The 19,791-nt window shown below is 34.3% G+C and overlaps 1 protein-coding gene across 1 annotated transcript in view; it reads right to left on the bottom strand.

Annotated features, from left to right (window-relative positions):
- The window catches only part of LAMA2 (laminin subunit alpha 2), a 630,974-nt gene that overhangs the window by 211,463 nt on the left and 399,720 nt on the right, over positions 1-19,791 (bottom strand). Inside the window, exons 21-23 of the mRNA XM_030809663.1 lie at positions 15,536-15,716; positions 12,500-12,636; positions 639-875 (exon numbers count right to left, since the gene is read on the bottom strand). Of these exons, the coding sequence (XP_030665523.1) occupies positions 639-875; positions 12,500-12,636; positions 15,536-15,716 (555 nt within the window). The remainder of the gene's footprint in view (positions 1-638; positions 876-12,499; positions 12,637-15,535; positions 15,717-19,791) is intronic.

Below are 19,791 nucleotides of genomic sequence, written 5' to 3'. Positions count from 1 at the left end.
AACTCTGACACAGTTTAAACTGCATTTATCCTGGAATTGATTTTTCAGAACTATCTGAGGGGAAAAATCCTTTTTATCCTTTTTAATTGGCTCTTTTTCTACATCATTTAACCATATTAATGAGGGCTGAAATTTGCACATAGTCACTGTTTGTAATGACAGCGTTTATACGTGTTGAAATTTTACTAAACTTCCACAGCAGTAAATATATTTTCTAGTATACAGCGATTGCAGATTAATTTTTGGAGAAACGGCTTTTATAAGCCTTATTATTTAGCTGTGATTTTCTTTGATGATGCTTAAAAGAACTGTCTTCCCTGCCACCCCTCCCAGATTGTCCTTATCGAAGCAAAAGTAATATATTTTTTAAAAAATCACTTTACCATTGAAAATACATCATCTCTACCAACTAGAAAAAATGGTGGGTTTGGGTTGGAAATAAGTTCTAGAAAAGCAGTGTTTATCGTTATGCCAACAAATGCATATCAATGAAAACTCTATGTCTGGCAATGAGATTTTGTCCATCTGTTTGTTTAGCTTAATGAAGCAGGTATAAGAAACACTGAATGAAGTTAACACTGAGCAATGGAAACAGAATTGAGGGAGGTTTTCCCTAGCTGCATGTCAGCAGCACATACCTTACAAGCGCACTGCCCAGTTTGATCACTGCAGGAGCACTTTTTAGTCTCTGAATCACAGGTTGCGGCCTCCGTCCCAGGGAGGAAGCAGTCACAGAGATTGCAGCGAGGGTAGTTCCAGTGACCTCGACTGCACTCTGTACATTTTGCACCAGAGAATTTTGGATGACAGTTGCATTGGCCTGTATTTACATTGCACTGGAAATCCAAGGATCCCACTGTGCTGCAGTTACAAGCCTATGGAGGAGATAAAAACAGCAACCATTAACACAACTTTATGGGAAATATCTTAAAATTTTAATTCTAATGTTTCTATGCTTCCATTAAACACGTATTAATCATGTATCTGTTATAGGCTTTGTACTATTCTAGTTTAGTCACTTGGGAAACATCAGTGAACATAAACATTAAAATTGCTTCCTGCATTTATGGAAATATATGATCGTCCAGAAACCATAATGCTATGTGAATGAGAAAGAAAATGTGTTTTCTCTCTTTTTGAGGTAGAGAGGGGCTGGGTATGGGTTTTTTCCAACTGCTCTTTGTCTCAAAGATTAAATTTTAGACAAAGTTATTTTACCTTATTATAATTGTGGCATTTAAACATTTCTTTGGAGACATACCTTACAGTCTAGTAGAGGGAGACAAGTAAATATGTTAGCATAACATGATAGAATAAGCATTATATAATAGGAGAAGTCCAAAATGCTATGTGAACATACAAAGGGCACCAAACTAGACTTGGGGAATCCAAGGAGAGCTTGAAGAGAAGTAATATCTAGTATATTGTTTTTTGTCATTTATTCTTGCATACAATTCTGATTTGAGGTCTTTGTTAGTAACGTTTTTCTTTGCCCAAGATGTATACACGATTTTCTCTTTATTTACATAATTCACATTTTTGCTAGAATTTTCTGAAGCTTGGGTTTTTTTTTTTTTTTCCATCAATTTACTGGAACATAGTGAGTTCTTTCAGTTTGGGAACATAATTGTGTTTTGATTCAGTACTGTTTCTTCTTCAGATTTGTTTTTGATTTTTACATCTGTTCTAATTAATCAATTTTCTTTTTCAGGATCATCTATAATTCTTAAAGTACATCACTCTGGTCTCTCTGCCAAGTCTGTAATATCCTAATGTCTTCTGCAATCATTTTCCTTTGTTTTACATTTCTTGCTGTATTTACCTCTCAAACTGGTATCCTACTTTTACAGCTCCTGTTTTACAGGAAAAGTTTTATTGTATACACATACCACCAATGCTTATTTTCATTACCCTAGTGCAATCTTAACTTCTTTTGAATAATTTTATTTTATTTCTCTCATCTTTAATTTCTGCTTATCCATTTGTCTTTTTGTCTTCTCCTTTTAAAGGTTTCTGCTCTTGATTTACAGAGCTCATATCTTCTTGCAATTTAATAAAAATGCCAATTGAATTTCTAAAATGTCATTTAGGATCTTGGAATAAGTCATTCCAGGGACCAGCTGTGCCAATTTTACATCTACTGTTTCTGAGCTCCAAATTCACCCTGCTTTGTGATACAGTAGGTAGACCCTGTAGACATTTCTCCATGTGGGGTGGCAGAATGATAGGCTTAGTCAATAGAGGGCCCTGGAAGGACCCAATAAGTCCATAATGGCGGCCCACCACACTTCCAAACTGAGTTCTGGTTCTACATTAAAATTTTCATCATTAGGCCAGGCACGGTGGCTCACGCCTGTAATCCCAGCACTTTGGGAGGCCGAGGCGGGCAGATCACAAGGTCAGGAGATCGAGACCATCCTGGCTAACACGGTGAAACCCCATCTCTACTAAAAATACAAAAAATTAGCCAGGCGTGGTGGCGGGCGCCTGTAGTCCAGCTACTCGGGAGGCTGAGGCAGGAGAATGGCGTGAACCCAGGAGGTGGAGCTTGCAGTGAGCTGAGATTGGGCCACTGCACTCCAGCCTGGGTGACAGAGCGAGACTCTGTCTCAAAAAAAAAAAAATCTTCATCATTATTTTTATATTATTTAGCACGGAAGCCCAGTGGCCCACAAAGAATCCCAGCTGTGCCCTTAGTTGGGAGGGCACACTGTCTCTCCACAGGCACCCTTCTGACTAGCTTTGGTCTGCACACACGCTCTGACCTTGAAGTCTGCTTCTCACTAGCCCAGCATGCTCCCATCCTCCAAGAATGGTGGGCAGCTTCTATAGCCATGCATTTGCCTACAAACTCCGACATGTTTGTTTTTGGTTTTGTTTGACCACCCATAGGCTGTACATTCCTATGACAGAAACGCCCTCTTCAAAGACCTCTGAACCTCAGCTTTGCTGCAAGTGGGGAGAAGGAGCATGCCCTCTCTTAGCCCTTAACTCCTTCAATGTCTTCCCTCCCTCAGCCTAGAGGGAGTAGCTGTTCTTCTGTACCTGTACTCGGGACCCCTTATAGCTTTCTTTTATCCTTTTTTAGTGACCAACAACCTTTTACCAGTTAACAATTCCATTTCACTGTTTAAAAAACCAGTTGGTTTCTGTCTCCCAAGCAGAGCATGACTTGGCATTACAAAGGGTATCACCTCTCTCTGTCTGAGTTTGCCACCATATAGTTTATGCACTTTGTGTGTGACTTAACTCTTTTTGGTACTGTTCTATTATCATTCTCAGATCTACAGCTCAGTGGTAAAGTCATATGCATAGCACCTTGCCAAACTCCTAGATCCAAGTCTGGCTGCATCTTACTGTGTATCTCACACTTTCCCTCCTCAGCTTAATTCTTATATCCACCGCTACCGGGGGTATTATGTTTCTGTTCCTGCTAACAGTAGTTTGCTTATGAGATTATCATTTCTAAGATCACCAGTTCCTACTCTATTGTCTTTCATGCCCAAATATTTGGTTAAAAATCTTCCCAGATTCTGATATTAAAATAATTATCAGGATTAGCTTTATTTCTTGTCTTTATAGGTAAGTATTTTTCTATCTAATTATTGCTAATTATTTCTATCTAATTATTCAGTAGAAAGGCTGCAATAGGGGCTGCTACTAGAAGATATTTTAAACCCAAAGATCTAAATGTGACTATTTGTATACTATAAATATGGACAAAGCTTCTAAGGCATAGAATAACCCACTAACATCACCCCCAAGTAACATAAAGAACATCAGATGTAGAATAAAATTTCAAAATTAGGATGACTTACATATTCACTTACATAGTTTTTCTTTGCCAACTGCTTTGAGTATGTATTAACTCACTTAAACAAAATAGGCCATAATCGGGTATTAATAGAAAATTATGATATGTTATCAAAACTATAATCATATAATAAATTTAAATTATCCTGTGAGGAATCTTTATCTTTAACTAAAATATGAAATTATCCAAATAATTGTATAAAATCAAAGCATGAATTTTTACAAAATTGTTGACAGTACAAATAGACATTGAGACCTTTCCAAATCAGGAAGTTTATTCAGGAAGTTATAGTGGAGAATAAACCAGACCATTAACCATGTGTTTAGATGACACTATGGCCAAAATCAAACTTAAATCATAATCAGAGGTAATATTTGTTTAGCAATAGAGAATTTACTCACTATTCCCCTGCTAGTGAAAGAAGGCAGGCTTCATATTCTACTTCAATAACAGCTCAAATGATGTGTATGCTCACACCTTAGCACAGAGAAATTATCCATGACACAAATAAATGGAAGCCATAAATCTCAAATCACTGTTCATTTAAATTAAAGTCATCCTAGTTTTAAAAACAGTAAAACACATGCTCATAAATAAATTACTTGAGAGGACTCTGATACAGTTGGATATGTCCCCACTAATTCTCGTGTTAAAATATCATCCCCAGTGTTGGAGGTGGAGCCTGGTGGGAGGTGTTTGGATCATGGGGGCTGATCCCTCAGGGCTTGGTGCTGTCCTCGTGACAGTGAGTGCCTACTGGCAAGATCTGGTTAAGTGCATGGCATCCCTGCTTTTCTCCCCATCCTGCCATGTGGAAGCCTGTCCTCGCTTGGCCTTCCATCATGATTGGAAGCTTCCTGAGGCCTTCAGCAGAAACAGATGCCACTATGCTTCCTGTACACCCTCCAGAACTGTGAGCCAATTAAACCTGTTTTCTTATAGATAAATCAGTCTCAGCTATTTCTTTATAGCAATGCAAGAATTGTCTGATACAGGCTCTATGAGTTTTTTTTGTTTGTTTGTAATTCTTCATAATGCTGAAGTGTTTCTTGATTAAGAAATCTAGACTGTTAATGGTGATTTTAAAGTAATCAAAAAAATTCAATCAACTTTAGTCAACTGAATAATTATCTAATGATCAGTAAAAATGATAGTACCAAACATATAACTATGTTTTTATAGCAACTTGGAATGTATTTTATCCTGATTTATATCTTAAACATGAGGTTCCACTTCAATTTCAAGAGTTTAATTAGAGTTTGGCTATATCACAGCATTTTGTGGATAAAATGGAACTCTAGTAAGTTTCCCTAGGGCTTACTCCTGGGTCCAAGTGATAGAGTGGATGCTTGGATTTGAAGCTGAAAATGCAAAAGTCAGTCATAGACTTTATAGCATTGTTCATACTCATCAGAACATTGAAATTCTGAGGAGTTTTTGTTTTGTTTCTAAAAATGTAGGTCTCTTGAATTTTAAACTTAATAATGCTATTGACAATAGAAAAATGAATGTCCTGTTCAGTTTTTATTTTTTCTAATCACATGTCTAATTGAAGTTAGACATCTGAACTTCCTTGAAGAATCATCAATACGCTTGTTTTCCTCTAGGTCAGCATATTCTAGACCAGGTTCAAATGTTTTATCATACATGTGAAGATGGTTAGAATCTATTATTTCATCTGTGCTAACTCAGCAGAAAAAAAAGTTTACATCTCTATAGGGTACTGCTATAGGGTCAAACAGGACCACACTTGGTCATCATGTTCCAATATTTCACAACCCAGTGGAATCAAACCCAATGGAATCAAACGCAATTTCACAACCCAATGGAATCAAACCCAAATCAAACCAAACTTTGTTAAGCTGTTAAAGTACACAACCAAATAAAGCAAAAATATAAACCAAGAAACAATTGTTTTTAGATATTGAATTATAGGAAGCACAGGACTGTCATTTCTGAGGGAAGGAAAAAAACATCAAGCAGTGTACAGAGGCAATTTCTAGGCTGCAACACAGAGAGGGTAAACCCAAAGCCCACATTATAGCTGAGTTGAGAGACAAAGAGTGGAGTTTGAGGAAGCTGAGGCTGCTGAAACTTATGACGGCAAATAGAATATGTGTTCAAAAGGAAAGAAGTTAGATAGAAAGGTAATTCCAGAGATGTGCAGAAGCGTTCCCTTGAGTCACTGGCTGAATGCTGATAGATGCATGCATGGGGTGAAGGAAAATGGCATTGGAAAACCCTAGGCTGCAAAAATTCTTGGAGCCCAGAGAAAGCTTGGAATAAGCCATATTTTCAACAGCCAGAGTAAGGGACATAGTAACCAACTAGGTAGTATTCTCAGAAGTTTCACAGCTTAGTAGAAGGGCTTTCAGACTGTTTTGCTGCACCTTCCCTAACAAAACTTAAAAGCAAACTTCAAAAGAATCCAAGTGACCCGTGACTATCTAAACTGTTTGCCAGAATAAAGTTCAACATTCTTTAAAGAAATACAATAAAATCCAATACACAACAATGAAAAGTATATAATGTCTGGCATCCAAATAAAAATTATCAGGCATGTAAAGAATCAAGAAAATATGACTCATAAACAGGAGAAAAGTCAGTCAATAGGAATAGTCCTGCAATAAAAAAGATGGAATTAGCAGACGACCATTTAAAAAATGCTAATGTTTATAAACATTGTATTTTCAAGAATAAATGAAAAAATGTGAATATAGTAGAGAAATAAAAGATATACAATGTCCAAAAGGAAACTTAAAAGATAAAAAAAGCGTTTCAAATTAAAAATATAATCAATTGGATTAAAAACAGGTTAGGCTGCATTAAAAAATCAGTGACTTTGGACACTTAACAACAGAAACAAAAGATACAGATACAAAAATAATAAAAAAAATAAGAACCTGAGTGAGATGGGGGAAAATATCAATTGGCCCAACATACAAAAAATGATTTCCAGAAAGAGACAATAAGAATGAAGAATGAAAAAATATTTAAAGATATAATGGCTGACAACTTTCATTTCCAAATTTGATGAAAACTATAATCCTACAGGGCCAACAGATCTAACTATTCCCATGAAAAAATAATTATTAAACACACAAAAAGAAAACAGAAAGCATAATTAAATTGCTGAAAACCAGTATTTAGGATTATATACTCTGCAAAAACATCTTCGGGGAAAAAAAAAAAAAAAACTTTTCTGGAACAAAAAAAAAAAAAGAAAAGGAAAAAATTATTGTCAGCAGACCTGAAATAACAGGAATAAAATGATAAAGATTAGGGAAGTAGTTAATGGAAGAAGAAAAATGATATGAAATGAAAATTTTAATGTACACAAAGGAATTTAAAGCATTAGAATGGATATATACATGGAAAATAGTTATAGGAGAAATTTTTCTTCTTTAAAAAGATAATTGACTATTGAAATCAAAATCATAAGCTTATATTGTCAGATGTATAATATATAGAAGTGAAAATATATGACAACATAGTACAAAGGATAGGAAAGGGGATTGGAGGTTTACTGTTGTAAGGTTCTTATGCTAAATGTAAAGTGGTATAATATTATTTTAATGTACATTTTGGAACGTTAAAGACATATATTCCTAGACAAAACCAAATAAATAAAATGAATAGATATCTTCAATAATCCGAAAGTCAAGAGAGGATGTTATACAAATTAATGCAAAAGAAGGCAGGACGATAAGAAAAAAAAAAAAGGCAAGAGCAGATAAGGCAAGCAAAAGCAAATAGCAAAGTGCAGGCTTAATCCAATCATACCAGTATTTACATTAAATGGAAATGATTTGACTCCTCAAATTAAAAGGCCAAATTATTAAGATTGTTTGAAAAATAAAGATCTAAATATATGTTATTTACACACACACACACACACACACTCTCTCTCTCTCTCCACACACACCACACACACACACACACACACACATTAAGCTGGGCGTGGTGGTATACACCTGTTATCCCAGAACTTTGCAGAAGGATCACTTGAGCAAAGGAATTTGAAACAAGTATGGGCAATATAGTGAGACCTCATTTCTACAAAAAATTTAAAAACTAGCCAAGCATGGTGGCATGCGCCTGTAGTCCCAGCTACTCTGGAGGCTGAGGTGAGAGGATTTCTTGAGCCCAGAAGGTGGAGGGTGCAGTGAGCTGAGATCACACCACTGCACTCCAGCCTGGGCAATGGAGTGAGACTCTGTCTCAGAAAAAAAAAAAAAAGCACACGTTAAAATACTAAAAAGGGAGACGAAATAGATGATGGTGTGAAAAATATATACCACACAAACACCATTAAAAAGAAAGTTGCAATAGCTATATAAATATCAGAAAAAGTGCACTTCTGAACAAGGAATGTTACCGGGAATAAAGAGGGACATTTCACAATGTCGAAAGGCATCAACTTTTCAAAAAGACATAGCAATCCTAAATGTTCATGCACCTAATATCACTGTTCAAAAATACATGTGAATAAAACCTGAGAGAATTGAAAGAAGAAACGGACAAAGTTATAGTCCAACACTCTCAGTAACTGAGAGAACATGTAGATCTAAAAACCATTAAGGATAATTGACCTATATAGAAGTTTTCATCCAACAACTCCAGAATACACATTATTTTCAAGTGCACATGTTATAATAAACAAACTGAACACTATTCTGGGCCATAAAACAAATCTTAATAACTTTCAAAAGGTCTGAAATAATGCAAATTATGTTCTCAGACCAATTTAGAATTAAACTAGATACTAGTAACAGTAAAGATACCTTGAAAATTCCCCAAATATTTAGAAACTAAGCATTATCCCCCAAATAAATTAAAGATTATATGAAACCGAGTGAAAATTGAAACACAACATATCAAAATATGTGGAGTGCAAGCAAAGTAGTTTCTGGGAAAAAAATGTATAAAATGCCTATATTAGTAGAGAAAAAAAGATTGCAAATCAATGATCTAAGGTTTCACCTTAAGAAACTTGGAACACAAGAGAAAAAGTAAGCAAAAACAAGGAATGTTCTTTTCATACAAGTTATTACATTTATTAGGCAAAAGTTGTTCCTATTACTACCATATTATTATTTTAATGTCTATAGAATCTATAGTGATGTCCCCTTTTTATTTATGATTTTGATTGCTTGTTTCTTCTTTCTTTTTTCTTGATCAACCTTTCTAGAATATTATCAACTTTATTGATCTTTTCAAATAACGAGCTTTTGGGTTCCTCTAAAGTATTTCTGTTTTCTACTTCATTGATTGTGAAAACCCTTTTAGAAATTATGAGGAGGGAATACTTCTGAATCCATTTCATGAAGCTTGCAGTACCTCATCCCGACGACAATGCTACAAGAAAAATAAGTTCATACCAATATTTCTTATAAACATAGATCCAAAATCATTAAGAAAATGCTAGCAAACAGGATTCAACATAATTTTAAAAGGATAATCCCCATGGCCAAGCAGGATTAATCTGAGGATTGTAAGACTGGATTGATATGTTGAAAATCAATCAGTATAATTTGTCATATTAGCAGCTTAAGAAGAAATATCATATGGTCATCTCAACAGATGCAGAAAAGTCATTTAACAAAATTGAACACATATTCTTGATAAAAGCTCTTAGCAAACTAAAAATATGAGGGGGCATCCTCAAACTAATAAAAAGCACCTGTAGGTAAAATATAGCCAACATCATTTTCAATTGTAAAAGACAATGCTTTCCACTTAACATAAGGAATAAGGCAAGGATATTTACTTCCACCACTTCTAGTCAATAGTTGACTGCAATAGGACAAGAAAATGCCACAGAAGTTACACAGATTAGAAAGGAAGTAAATCTCTCTTTGCAGATGACATGATTATCTACAAGAAAATCCCACTAAATGGACCAAAAAGTAACTAGAACTAGTAAGTTTAGCAAGATTACAGTATAGAAGGATAATGTATAAAAATAATTGTATTTTTCTATTCTAGTAACAAACAATTTAAAACTGAAATGGAACACAGTAGCATTTGCTTTTGATCAAAAATATGAAACACTGATACATTTAACAATATATATGCAAGGCTTGCATATCAAAAACTACAAAACATTTCTGAGAAAAAATTATAACAACCTAAAAAAATGCAGAGTTATGCCATGTTCATACATTGGGATATCTAACACTTTTAAGATGTCAATTCTTCCCAAATTGATCTATCAATTCAATATAATTTCAGCCAAATCCTAGCAGGATTTTTGGTAAAGAATTGACATGCTAAATTTAAAAGTTATGTGGAAATGTAAAGGAGCTAAAGTACTTAAAAGGTATTGGAAACGATGAATGAGGTTGAAGAGTTTACAATACCTGATTTTACGACTCGCTGGAAAGCTACCATAATTAACATATTAACTAGTATTAACATAAGAATAGATCGGTGAAGCAGAAACGAGTCCAGAAATGCATGGTTGATAGATTTTGAGAAAGGAGTCTAAGTAATTCAATGGGAAAAAGGATAGTCTTTTCAACAAATAATGTTTGAAAAATCGGATATCCATAAAAAGTGAGCTTTGACCATTACCTGATATATAGAAAAATTAATATTCAAAATGGAATACAAACCTACATTTAAGAGCTAAAACTATAAAACTTCTTGAAGAAAACATGGGAGAGAAATCTTTGGACCTTGTCTTTCTTGGGTAGAACATAAAAAAGTATGGACTATAAAAGAAAAAGATAATAAGCTAGTGTTTATAAAAATTTAATGATGAAACTAGGTAAAAAGCAATCTATATGAAAAGCAAGCTTTAACTTACGTTAAAGAACGTGTATCCAGAATATATAAATAATTCTTGCAATGCATTACTAAGGAAACAAACAACTCAAAATAGAAATGGGCATAAGCTTTGTAAACACTTCATAAAAGATGTATAAATGACAAATAAATAAATGAAAGGATTCCCAATATTATTGGGCATTAAATAAATGCAAACAAGAGAAATACACATGCATCAGAATTCTTAAAATTAAAAAAGGGTTAAAATTCCAAGAGTTGGCTGGGAGCGGTGGCTCACGCCTGTAATCCCAGCACTTTGGGAGGCTGAGGCGGGCAGATCACGAGGTCAGGAGATCTAGACCATCCTAGCTAACATGGTGAAACCCCGTCTCTAGTAAAAATAGAAAAAATTAGCCGGGAGTGGTGGCAGGTGCCTGTAGTCCCAGCTACTCAGGAGGCTGAAGCAGGAGAATGGCGTGAACCTGGGAGGCGGAGCTTGCAGTGAGCCAAGATCCTGCCACTGCACTCCAGCCTGGGCGACAGAGCAAGACTCCGTCTCAAAAAAAAAAAAAAAAAAAAAAAAAAAAAAAAAAAATTCCAAGAGTTGGGTTGGCAAAGATGTGGAGTGTTCTTATGAAAAAAAGAGAAAACATTTGTCTGTAAATATGCTTTTGACTTGTATGCTAATGTTCATAGCAAAATTGTAACCCCAAACTGGAAATGACCCAAACACCCATCAAATGGTAAACAGATAGTCACTGTACATTATACAAATGGAATATTATTAAGCAATTTTTAGAACAAACTGCTGATATATGCAACAATATGGATGAATCACAAAAACATAACACCAAGTGAAGGAAGCCAAACAAAGAAACAAACAACCCCCTCTCAAAAAAACAGACTATGATTCTATTTTTAAGAAGTTGTAGAAATTGCAAAATTACAATGCTAGAAGGCAAAACAGTAGGTGCATGGTGGGTGATGGGGAGTTCACTACAATGGGGCACAAAGGATGATTACACCACTGTAATCATTGGTTAAAATTCATGACTTTAAATGGGTGAATTTTATTTTATTAATACCTCACAAAAAGCTGATAAAAATCCAAAGTGATTATCTTTCCTTCCTGAACTTGCTCCTCCTCCTATAATTCCTATATCCGTAAATGGTACATATTATCATCTACTCCATTGCAAAGCAAAACCTGGGAGTCATCCTTAAGCCTTCTGTTTCTTATTCCCCAAATCAACAAATTTGCCAGGCTGTGCCTGAGTTCTAAAATGTAACTTGCTCTCTGTATATGTTCATTGATGCTCATTGACTGGGTCCAAGCTTCTGGCATCTCTTATTAATATTTCTTCAACAGGCTTATAAATTGTTACCATCCCTGCTGATGCTAGATAGATCTCTCTGAACATGACTCTGGCCATGTCACTTTCTGTGGTCTACCAATGGGAAAAAATGATTATTTTCCAAGCTAAATGTTGTTAAAATGACTCTTCAGAATGATCTCAACTACTTCCTGAAACCTAAAACCTAGTCATAATTCAGGGGCAATTTCTATAGATTTTTGGAAAATTAATTAGTTCCTTATATCCTCATACTTGGCAGATGTATGTCCCTTGTGCCTAGGTATCAGGTTATAGCTCTTTTCTGGTATTATTATAGAATTTTTGTTCTTTTTGCCCCTCTTGTAGATTTCAAGGGTTCAGCTGCATAAATATGTACTTGCTTCATCATCTTTCCTACAAGTAAACTGTAAGATACTGATTAATATCTGCAATCACATTATAGTAATACTTCTACATTATTTTGTGATATAATATTTAATTTTGAAATGCCAAATTATAGAGCTCTACAAAACAAAAATCTCTCCAAAAAATTATCAGAGAAAAAAAGTGGTTCACTCACCTTACATCCAGTGGTAATGCTGTGGCCCCAGGTATTGGGTGCACATTTAGAACATTTCTCTCCAATGGTATTGGGAGGGCAAATGCATCGCCCAGTCTTTGGGTCACAATTATTCCCCAGATGAGAACATTCACAAGCTTCAACGGTGTAATAGGGAAAACAAAGAAGGGGAAAAATAGTAAAAATTTGATACCAAGTGTTGAGTTTTTTTTTTTTTTTGAGATCTTGTACCAGGTGGAGTGGGCGATTCGGGTTGAGTTTTATATTGTGTTGGTTCATCTTATTTTCTTTTCAGTTCTGTACTTAAGGATATTTGGAAATAAAAACTTACCTCATTCATCTTTTATATTATAGTACAATGTATTTCAGAACAGAGCTGTTCAATAACTATAAGATGTATTTCATTTATTGATTTCAAAAGTTAAAGTATTTTTAGCTTTCCTATGAAGTTTAAAAAAGGAAAGAACTGGTGTTATCAGATTCCATGTTAACTGTAATATCTTATATTCAGGTGCTACAAAGTTTACTATTTTGTTTGTATATTTATTTTAAGTTCATTTCTAATTTGTTTATGCTGTATGGATTAGTTTTTCCTTGTTGATGAGCCCGATCTACAGTGAAAACCAATAAGCTTAATAAGCTTCTTAAGTTCGGTACATCATATATATAGTTAGAAATGCACACAACAGAATATTCCAATTTTGCAAATACTTTAAAATGGTTGAATTATGGACACTGTTTATATATAAAGATACTTTTGATTTTTATTTACCATCTGACTTTTTTCTATAGATTTTTCATTTTGGTTGCTATCATGCAATATTCAAAGGGTACAAAGTTATCTACCTTTTGTACTTTTTCAAAGATTGCAAAAATAATGTTTGAGAATATCTTCAAAGCCATCCAAGACAAGGAATGCATGCCACATAGTGGTAGCTGACCCAGCTACTAAGAATATTTCTAGTGCAGCGTTTCATGTCAAAGAAAGTGAGGTAAGAAACCCAAATACTTGAATTCAAATGGAAGACTAATGTTATGAGTAAACTTTTAATTTGTTATATGATGACTAAATCATTTTCACTGAATATATTTAGAATATTTGACTAAATTCACTTTTTTGAGATTACAATAATCATTGCTCAGAGCATTACATACCAGCTGTGAAAGGTGTTTAGAAAAATACTTTACACCAAGTAAACACTAAATAAATGTTAGTCATTGCTGTTTTGGTTATTACTGTTGTTGCTAATTTTAAGCCAAATGATATATTTTAGATGTGTCCTTCATTAAGAAGAAAAATAGTTACCATTATGTTTAAATTTATATGCTAAAAAATGTCATGGGAGAGTCCAAATCATTACTTGCAAACAGAAATTACCTTAAGTAGTTCTTCAGTGGAATCATAACAGTAAATAGAAAGAAGACGTGAGTAATTAGCTAGTTTTCCTGTGCCAAAGCACAATGTATACCAAAATTAATAAAACTAATAAAGATAATAATAATAATAAATGCTTCCATAGCACTTACATGCTAGGCATTACTCTAAATATTTTATAGCCACTAACTCAACTAATTGTAACAAAAACCATGTGTGGTAGATACTATTATTATCTTAATTTAATAGATGAATTTTGCAGGTGGAAAGTGAAATAAAATCACTCAGTCAAGGTCCCAGAACTAGTTACTGAGGGAGCCATTAGACAAATCCAGGCTATCTTGTGCAAGTTATGTCCTCAGTCATATTACTATTTTTCCTGTTTTGTGCTTTTTTTTTCCTATGGTGTTTCTTTGGGCCAGAATGCTAGTAGGTCTGCATTTCTTAAATGCTGTCATCTGTCTATAATTTAAAATAATATTCTTGGTCTCATTTATAATTTGTTACTATATATATTTAAATGTATAATACTACCTCATTAATTCATATTAAGTAAAAATGTCAGTGAGCTTTGGATTTAAAGAACAGAGTATATTTTAAAATACGGCTTTATAATTTTTAAGTTATACAGATATTGGCTTAGAGATATACAGATTCTTAGAGGATCTACAATTATAAACTTATCATTTAGAATAACTTATCAATTAGAATAACTTATCATGGCTTAATTTATGATAAAATCCACATCTCTAAAGTGCTGGCGAATGTCTGAAAGATACTGGTTCTTTAAATAGTTTTAAATATTATTCCTACTGTTTCCTACTTAAATTTGCCACAACAGTGAATAATAATGTTTTAAAATCTTACCATGGTGCTGAGAGTATGTGAGCATTATCCAGGTTGAATCCATGACATTAGTAAGCAAAGGTAATATTCAAACTAGTGATTGTTGGAATAAGGGTCAATTCGAAATTAGCGGCATATAAATCAAGGCTAATGTTCAATCTTTATTTTCATCTGCAGAATGCTAAGTGATATTTTCTTAGCTCATGATTTGGGTGAAGGCTGTGGCTGGATGTATAAGAATACTGCTTGAGGGAATCATGGTTAGAAACCTCTGCTTGCATTTTTTGATGATCTAAATATCGAGAGCCAACCTATTTCTCTCTTAGAACATCATAGTTTTCAAGGCAGCCAAAAGTAGACAAAAAGATGTTTTTGGTGTACCAGAAAAAAAAAACACCTTGACTTTTCTTGATCTGGATACCAATTTTGCAATAGGAAAAAGGGAAAGTTGAAATGCATTGGCATGGGGTTTGAGCTTAAGCTAAGCTAAGATTGGTACCAGAAAAATCGAACATTTAACTTTCAAGCTGTAGCAGTGTTTGAGTGACTGGCTGAATCAAAGTCACAGACAGGGAGGGACACAACCAAATGAGCATCTGCTGATTTTTATTGAGTACTTGCACACAGTTATTAAGGCAGTGTTTCAAACTGACATGCATTTCATTTTTTAAGTAATGTAAAAATAAGCAGACATTACTCATTATGTTAAATATGTTGTATCAATCTGTGCTTCCTTTAAAAGAACAAACCATTACAGAAGTCAGACCCTAAAACTATCAGAGTGAATATGTAGGACTTAAGTCATATTTACAGACCTGTGCAGCCTCCTTCTTGGAAGTTGAAATAGCCGTGGGCACAGCGGTCACATTTCTTCCCTGTGACTCCAGGTTGGCACCAACATTGTCCACTCTCTTCACAGTCGAATGACTTAGACCCAAAAGAATTGCAGTTGCAGGGAACACAGCCCCTTGCTGATTGTAGGCCAAAGGTCCCAGCCTGGCAATGGAAGAGGAGAGAAAAATTAAATTTAAATCAGTTAACTCGAAGTGAAGCAAGATGCACAATACCAAAGATCGGGTGGGAAAAGAGGGACTTAGGAGTTATCAGGATTCCTCACTGATGTTATGACAACTGGGTTTTCATTCAACCAAATGGACCTTTTCTATGATATCCAAAGAGAAAAGTTCAATTATTCTGAAATTTTATCAAAATTAACTGCAGAATTGGGCGCTTCCTTTACTCTCTACTGTATTTTCACCAGCCTGTCCCAGTACTTCTCAAGATTCCAATAGCAGTATGGAAAGGACCTATAGGTGGTATTTCTAGTCTTAATTTAAAATTTTACTTGCTTAATTTTTAGTAATCTGAATTGATTACTTTCAGATCTATGCACTCCTACTTGGTAAAAATACTTTCAACATTATTGACCAGCAGCCTAAAGTTAAAATAATCCTTTTCGCCCTAATATTTGATAGAATTTTGTCACATATCCATAAATACTTTTAATCATTGCTATAGTGTTCACATTATAAATATAATTTTCAGGTTATGCTTACACTGATCAAATAATTGGTTCAACAAACCTTTGATTTCTTGGGTTTCATTCTAACAATTGAAATTGATTAGTGAGAACACGTATTAAAGCACCAGATCAGGTAAGTAAAGGAAACTTTCATTCTCCGATGAGTTATTCATATGCATATCTCTTATCTATGTATAACAAATAATCTTTTACGGTCAAGTTTGCATTACCAGCTTCGGCTGACTTTCTTGAAATGCATGTTATCAGGCTTAAAACGACAATGTTAGAAAATGCTGATGGATTAAAAAATCACTCCTAGCAGAAAAATGAAAAGCATCTATCCTGCTTAAAGTACTTCAGGGTTATTTTTTAAAAATATAAAGCATGTCACATTATTATGATATTTTAATCTGGAAAATTAGTCTCGGTAATTACTTCTTTGTAAAAATAATTCTTATTTTGGAAAATTAGACTTAATAATTGCTTCTTGGTAAAAAAAAAAAAATCTCGCCACTTAACGTGAGCCACCCAAAGAGAAATTAATAAGCCTCATTATATATTTTAGATATTTTTGTTAGTAGTTTTAAAAATAAGTTTTAAAAATGAAATCACAATGAAAATTAGATTTTTAAAATGACTGTAGCTAAGAATAGTTTTATTTTTAAAATGTAAAATGGGTTGACTGAGTTTGACAATCATTCTCATCTTTACATTTACTGTGCGTTTTATTTTTATTTCTAGTTCTAATTCGGATCGTCATATATGATTAAAGAAAAAAGCATGTAACAGTTCCAACAGATGACATGACTTTGAAATTAAATTCACCTATATAAAAAAAAACTAACCATATAATATTATTATTGGTTAAAAGAAATTCACATAAAATTTTAGATACCTGGCTTAGAGAAATAATCAGAAATTGGAATAATTATTAAAGCAAAAGCATGCCCATTACAATAGTATTTATCATGGTGAACAACTATGCAGGCACTTAACTGTACAATGTTATAAAAATTGTTGAATAAATTAAATGATGACATCCACATTATGAAATAATATGCAAGAATTAAAATCCTGTTCTGAAGCAGTTTTAATGATATAAATATGCTTAGGATATAGCATGAAATAGAAATTAAACAAAAATACGAAATTATATAAATACTATGTAAATTTCAATTACATACCCATACCACCAGACACACAAACAGAAACAGAAATACACAGACAAAAAGACTAAACATAATATATTAAAACAGTATTGAAAAATATCTGAGTCATAGAAATAATACTTTGTATTCATATTTATTTCAGAAATTGTCTTCACTCATATATCTATACTGATAAATGTATAAACACATATATATACATACTCGTATATATATACATATACTCATATATATCTACATCTATATCTATATCCACACACTCATATTGATTTACTCATTAAAGGGGTGTGTGTACACCCCTTTAAATCAATCAAATATCAAATGAAATTCCAAATTATAGCTATAATTTTAAAAATTCCAAAGTCAATTATGTAAGGAAATATACAAGAAGAAATGGCTCTACCTCACTTTTCAAATATTTAAATAATATAGCTGTAAAGGCTAAGTTGTAGCAAAATAAATACTACCAAATTTCAGTAATAAAATGTTTGCAAATTTGTTCAAAAATTTATTTCAAAGGCTAAAGAAAACCCCACTAGTAAACAAACTTAAGGAGCAGACATTCATGGTCAGTAATTGAGATTAATGAGTTAAAATAAATACGGGAGAGAGTGTCTATCCAGACCCAGTGGGAAATTGGATGGGTTCCCATAAATGTGTCTCTCTCGGGGTAATAAGAACTAGCATTCATATATTGTGCTTCGTTTTTGCAAAGCACAATTCTAAACCCTTTACAAATCTAAACTCTTTACAAGTATGCACTCATTTACTCCTCAGGACAACCCTGGCAGACAGTTGTCATTCTCACCACTTTTTTATTGAGTGGTGAAACTGAGGCACAGAAAGGTTAAGTAAGTTGCCTAAGGTCATGAGCTAACCAATTGTGGAGTCAAGATTCCAGATCAGCTAGGTTCGCTCCCGAGTCTGAGCTCTTAGCTCTCACAGATACTGCTGCAGAGGAAAAAACAGTCTCAGGACAAAACCCTGCTTCATACAATAGTACTGTAAGATATGTAGGGCTTGAATGAACGTTGGTTTTCTGCTAAATTTATATTTTGGAGACATTTTAATCAGTTATTATCTTCTTCTTTTATTGTAAATGTATGCATTTGTTTTTGAAAAAAATTATTTTAAAGATTTCTTCATTTAACAACACTGGTAATAATAACAGTAATCAGGCCTAACATTTAGTAAAAACTCTCTATGCTCCTGCCTGATGCACTGTTCTCACTGCTACCCTGAGACAGCCTTGGAGGTGCCTCATCCGATCTACCTGCAAGACAACCTACAGTGCAGAATTTTACTGACTGGAAGCCTCCAGTTTCTTGTCTTTTGGATCCACCAGAGGTGCTCTGTAATGGACTGAATGTTTATGTCCCCCCAAATTCATATGTAGAAATCTTAACCCTCAAGGTGGTGGTATGGACAGGAGGGAGGTGATTAGGTCATGAGAACGGAGCTCTCATGAATGGGATCACTGCACTTATAAAAGAGGCCCTAGAGAGGTTCCTCCACCATCTGAGGTTCCAGTGGGTAAATGACTGTCTAGAGAAAGAGGGCCCTCACCAGACAGGAAATCTGCCAGCGCCTGGATCTTGTACTTCCCAGCCTCCAGAATTGTGAGAAATGAATTTCCGTTGTTTACATGCCACTTAGTCTATGCTATGCTCTTACAGAACTCTGAATGAACTAAGATGAGCTTCCACAAGATTATCCTTCTCTCAGGCTGATTACGGTAAACTAGAACCTTCCTGACCAATTCAGGATTCCTTTAGTGGGTAAAATTTGCTTGGGTACATCCCATTGGCTTGGCCAAGAATTTAAGATTTGACATAATGCACCAAACAAGGCTTTTCCTACCCAGTCTTTCTTTCTGTGTTTTCCCGGGAGTCAGAACCCCATTGCAGCAGAAGGCTATGCTGTCTCCCACTTCATGCTTCATTGGCCTTTCCCCCAGGAACCTCTTGGCATTTGCTTCTTGGAGTATGTAAGCAGACATAAACCCTCTGAAGTGGATCTTACTACAGATGAAGAAGCTGAATTACAGAAAGATTCAAGGAATTTATAGCTAGGAAGTAATGAGGCCAGGATTTGATCTAAGGTAGTCTGACATCAAAACTTGTTTTTTAAAAAATTTGTGATAATGAGCCAAGAAATAAAACCATGAATTATTTTTCACTTCTTCTTCTTTACTGTTTATTTCCCTCTCTCCTTCTTCTATGCCCTATTCTTAATTCCCTACAGGTCCTGGCTCTATACTGGTAAGTCTTGTCTCCTACTCTTCTGAAGCTCAGCCTGGGACCTCTTCTTCCCTCCCTCCCTCCCTCTATTAGAAACAACTTTCCCTGTTTTTGGTATTTGTCCATTTATAGTGTGTGAAAAT

This window comes from Nomascus leucogenys, chromosome 3, assembly GCF_006542625.1.
Source record: "Nomascus leucogenys isolate Asia chromosome 3, Asia_NLE_v1, whole genome shotgun sequence".
In the NCBI taxonomy this organism is placed as follows: Eukaryota; Metazoa; Chordata; class Mammalia; order Primates; family Hylobatidae; genus Nomascus; species Nomascus leucogenys.
Note: the sequence above shows the minus strand (reverse complement) of the source record. Positions and strands in the feature narration are given on the sequence as shown.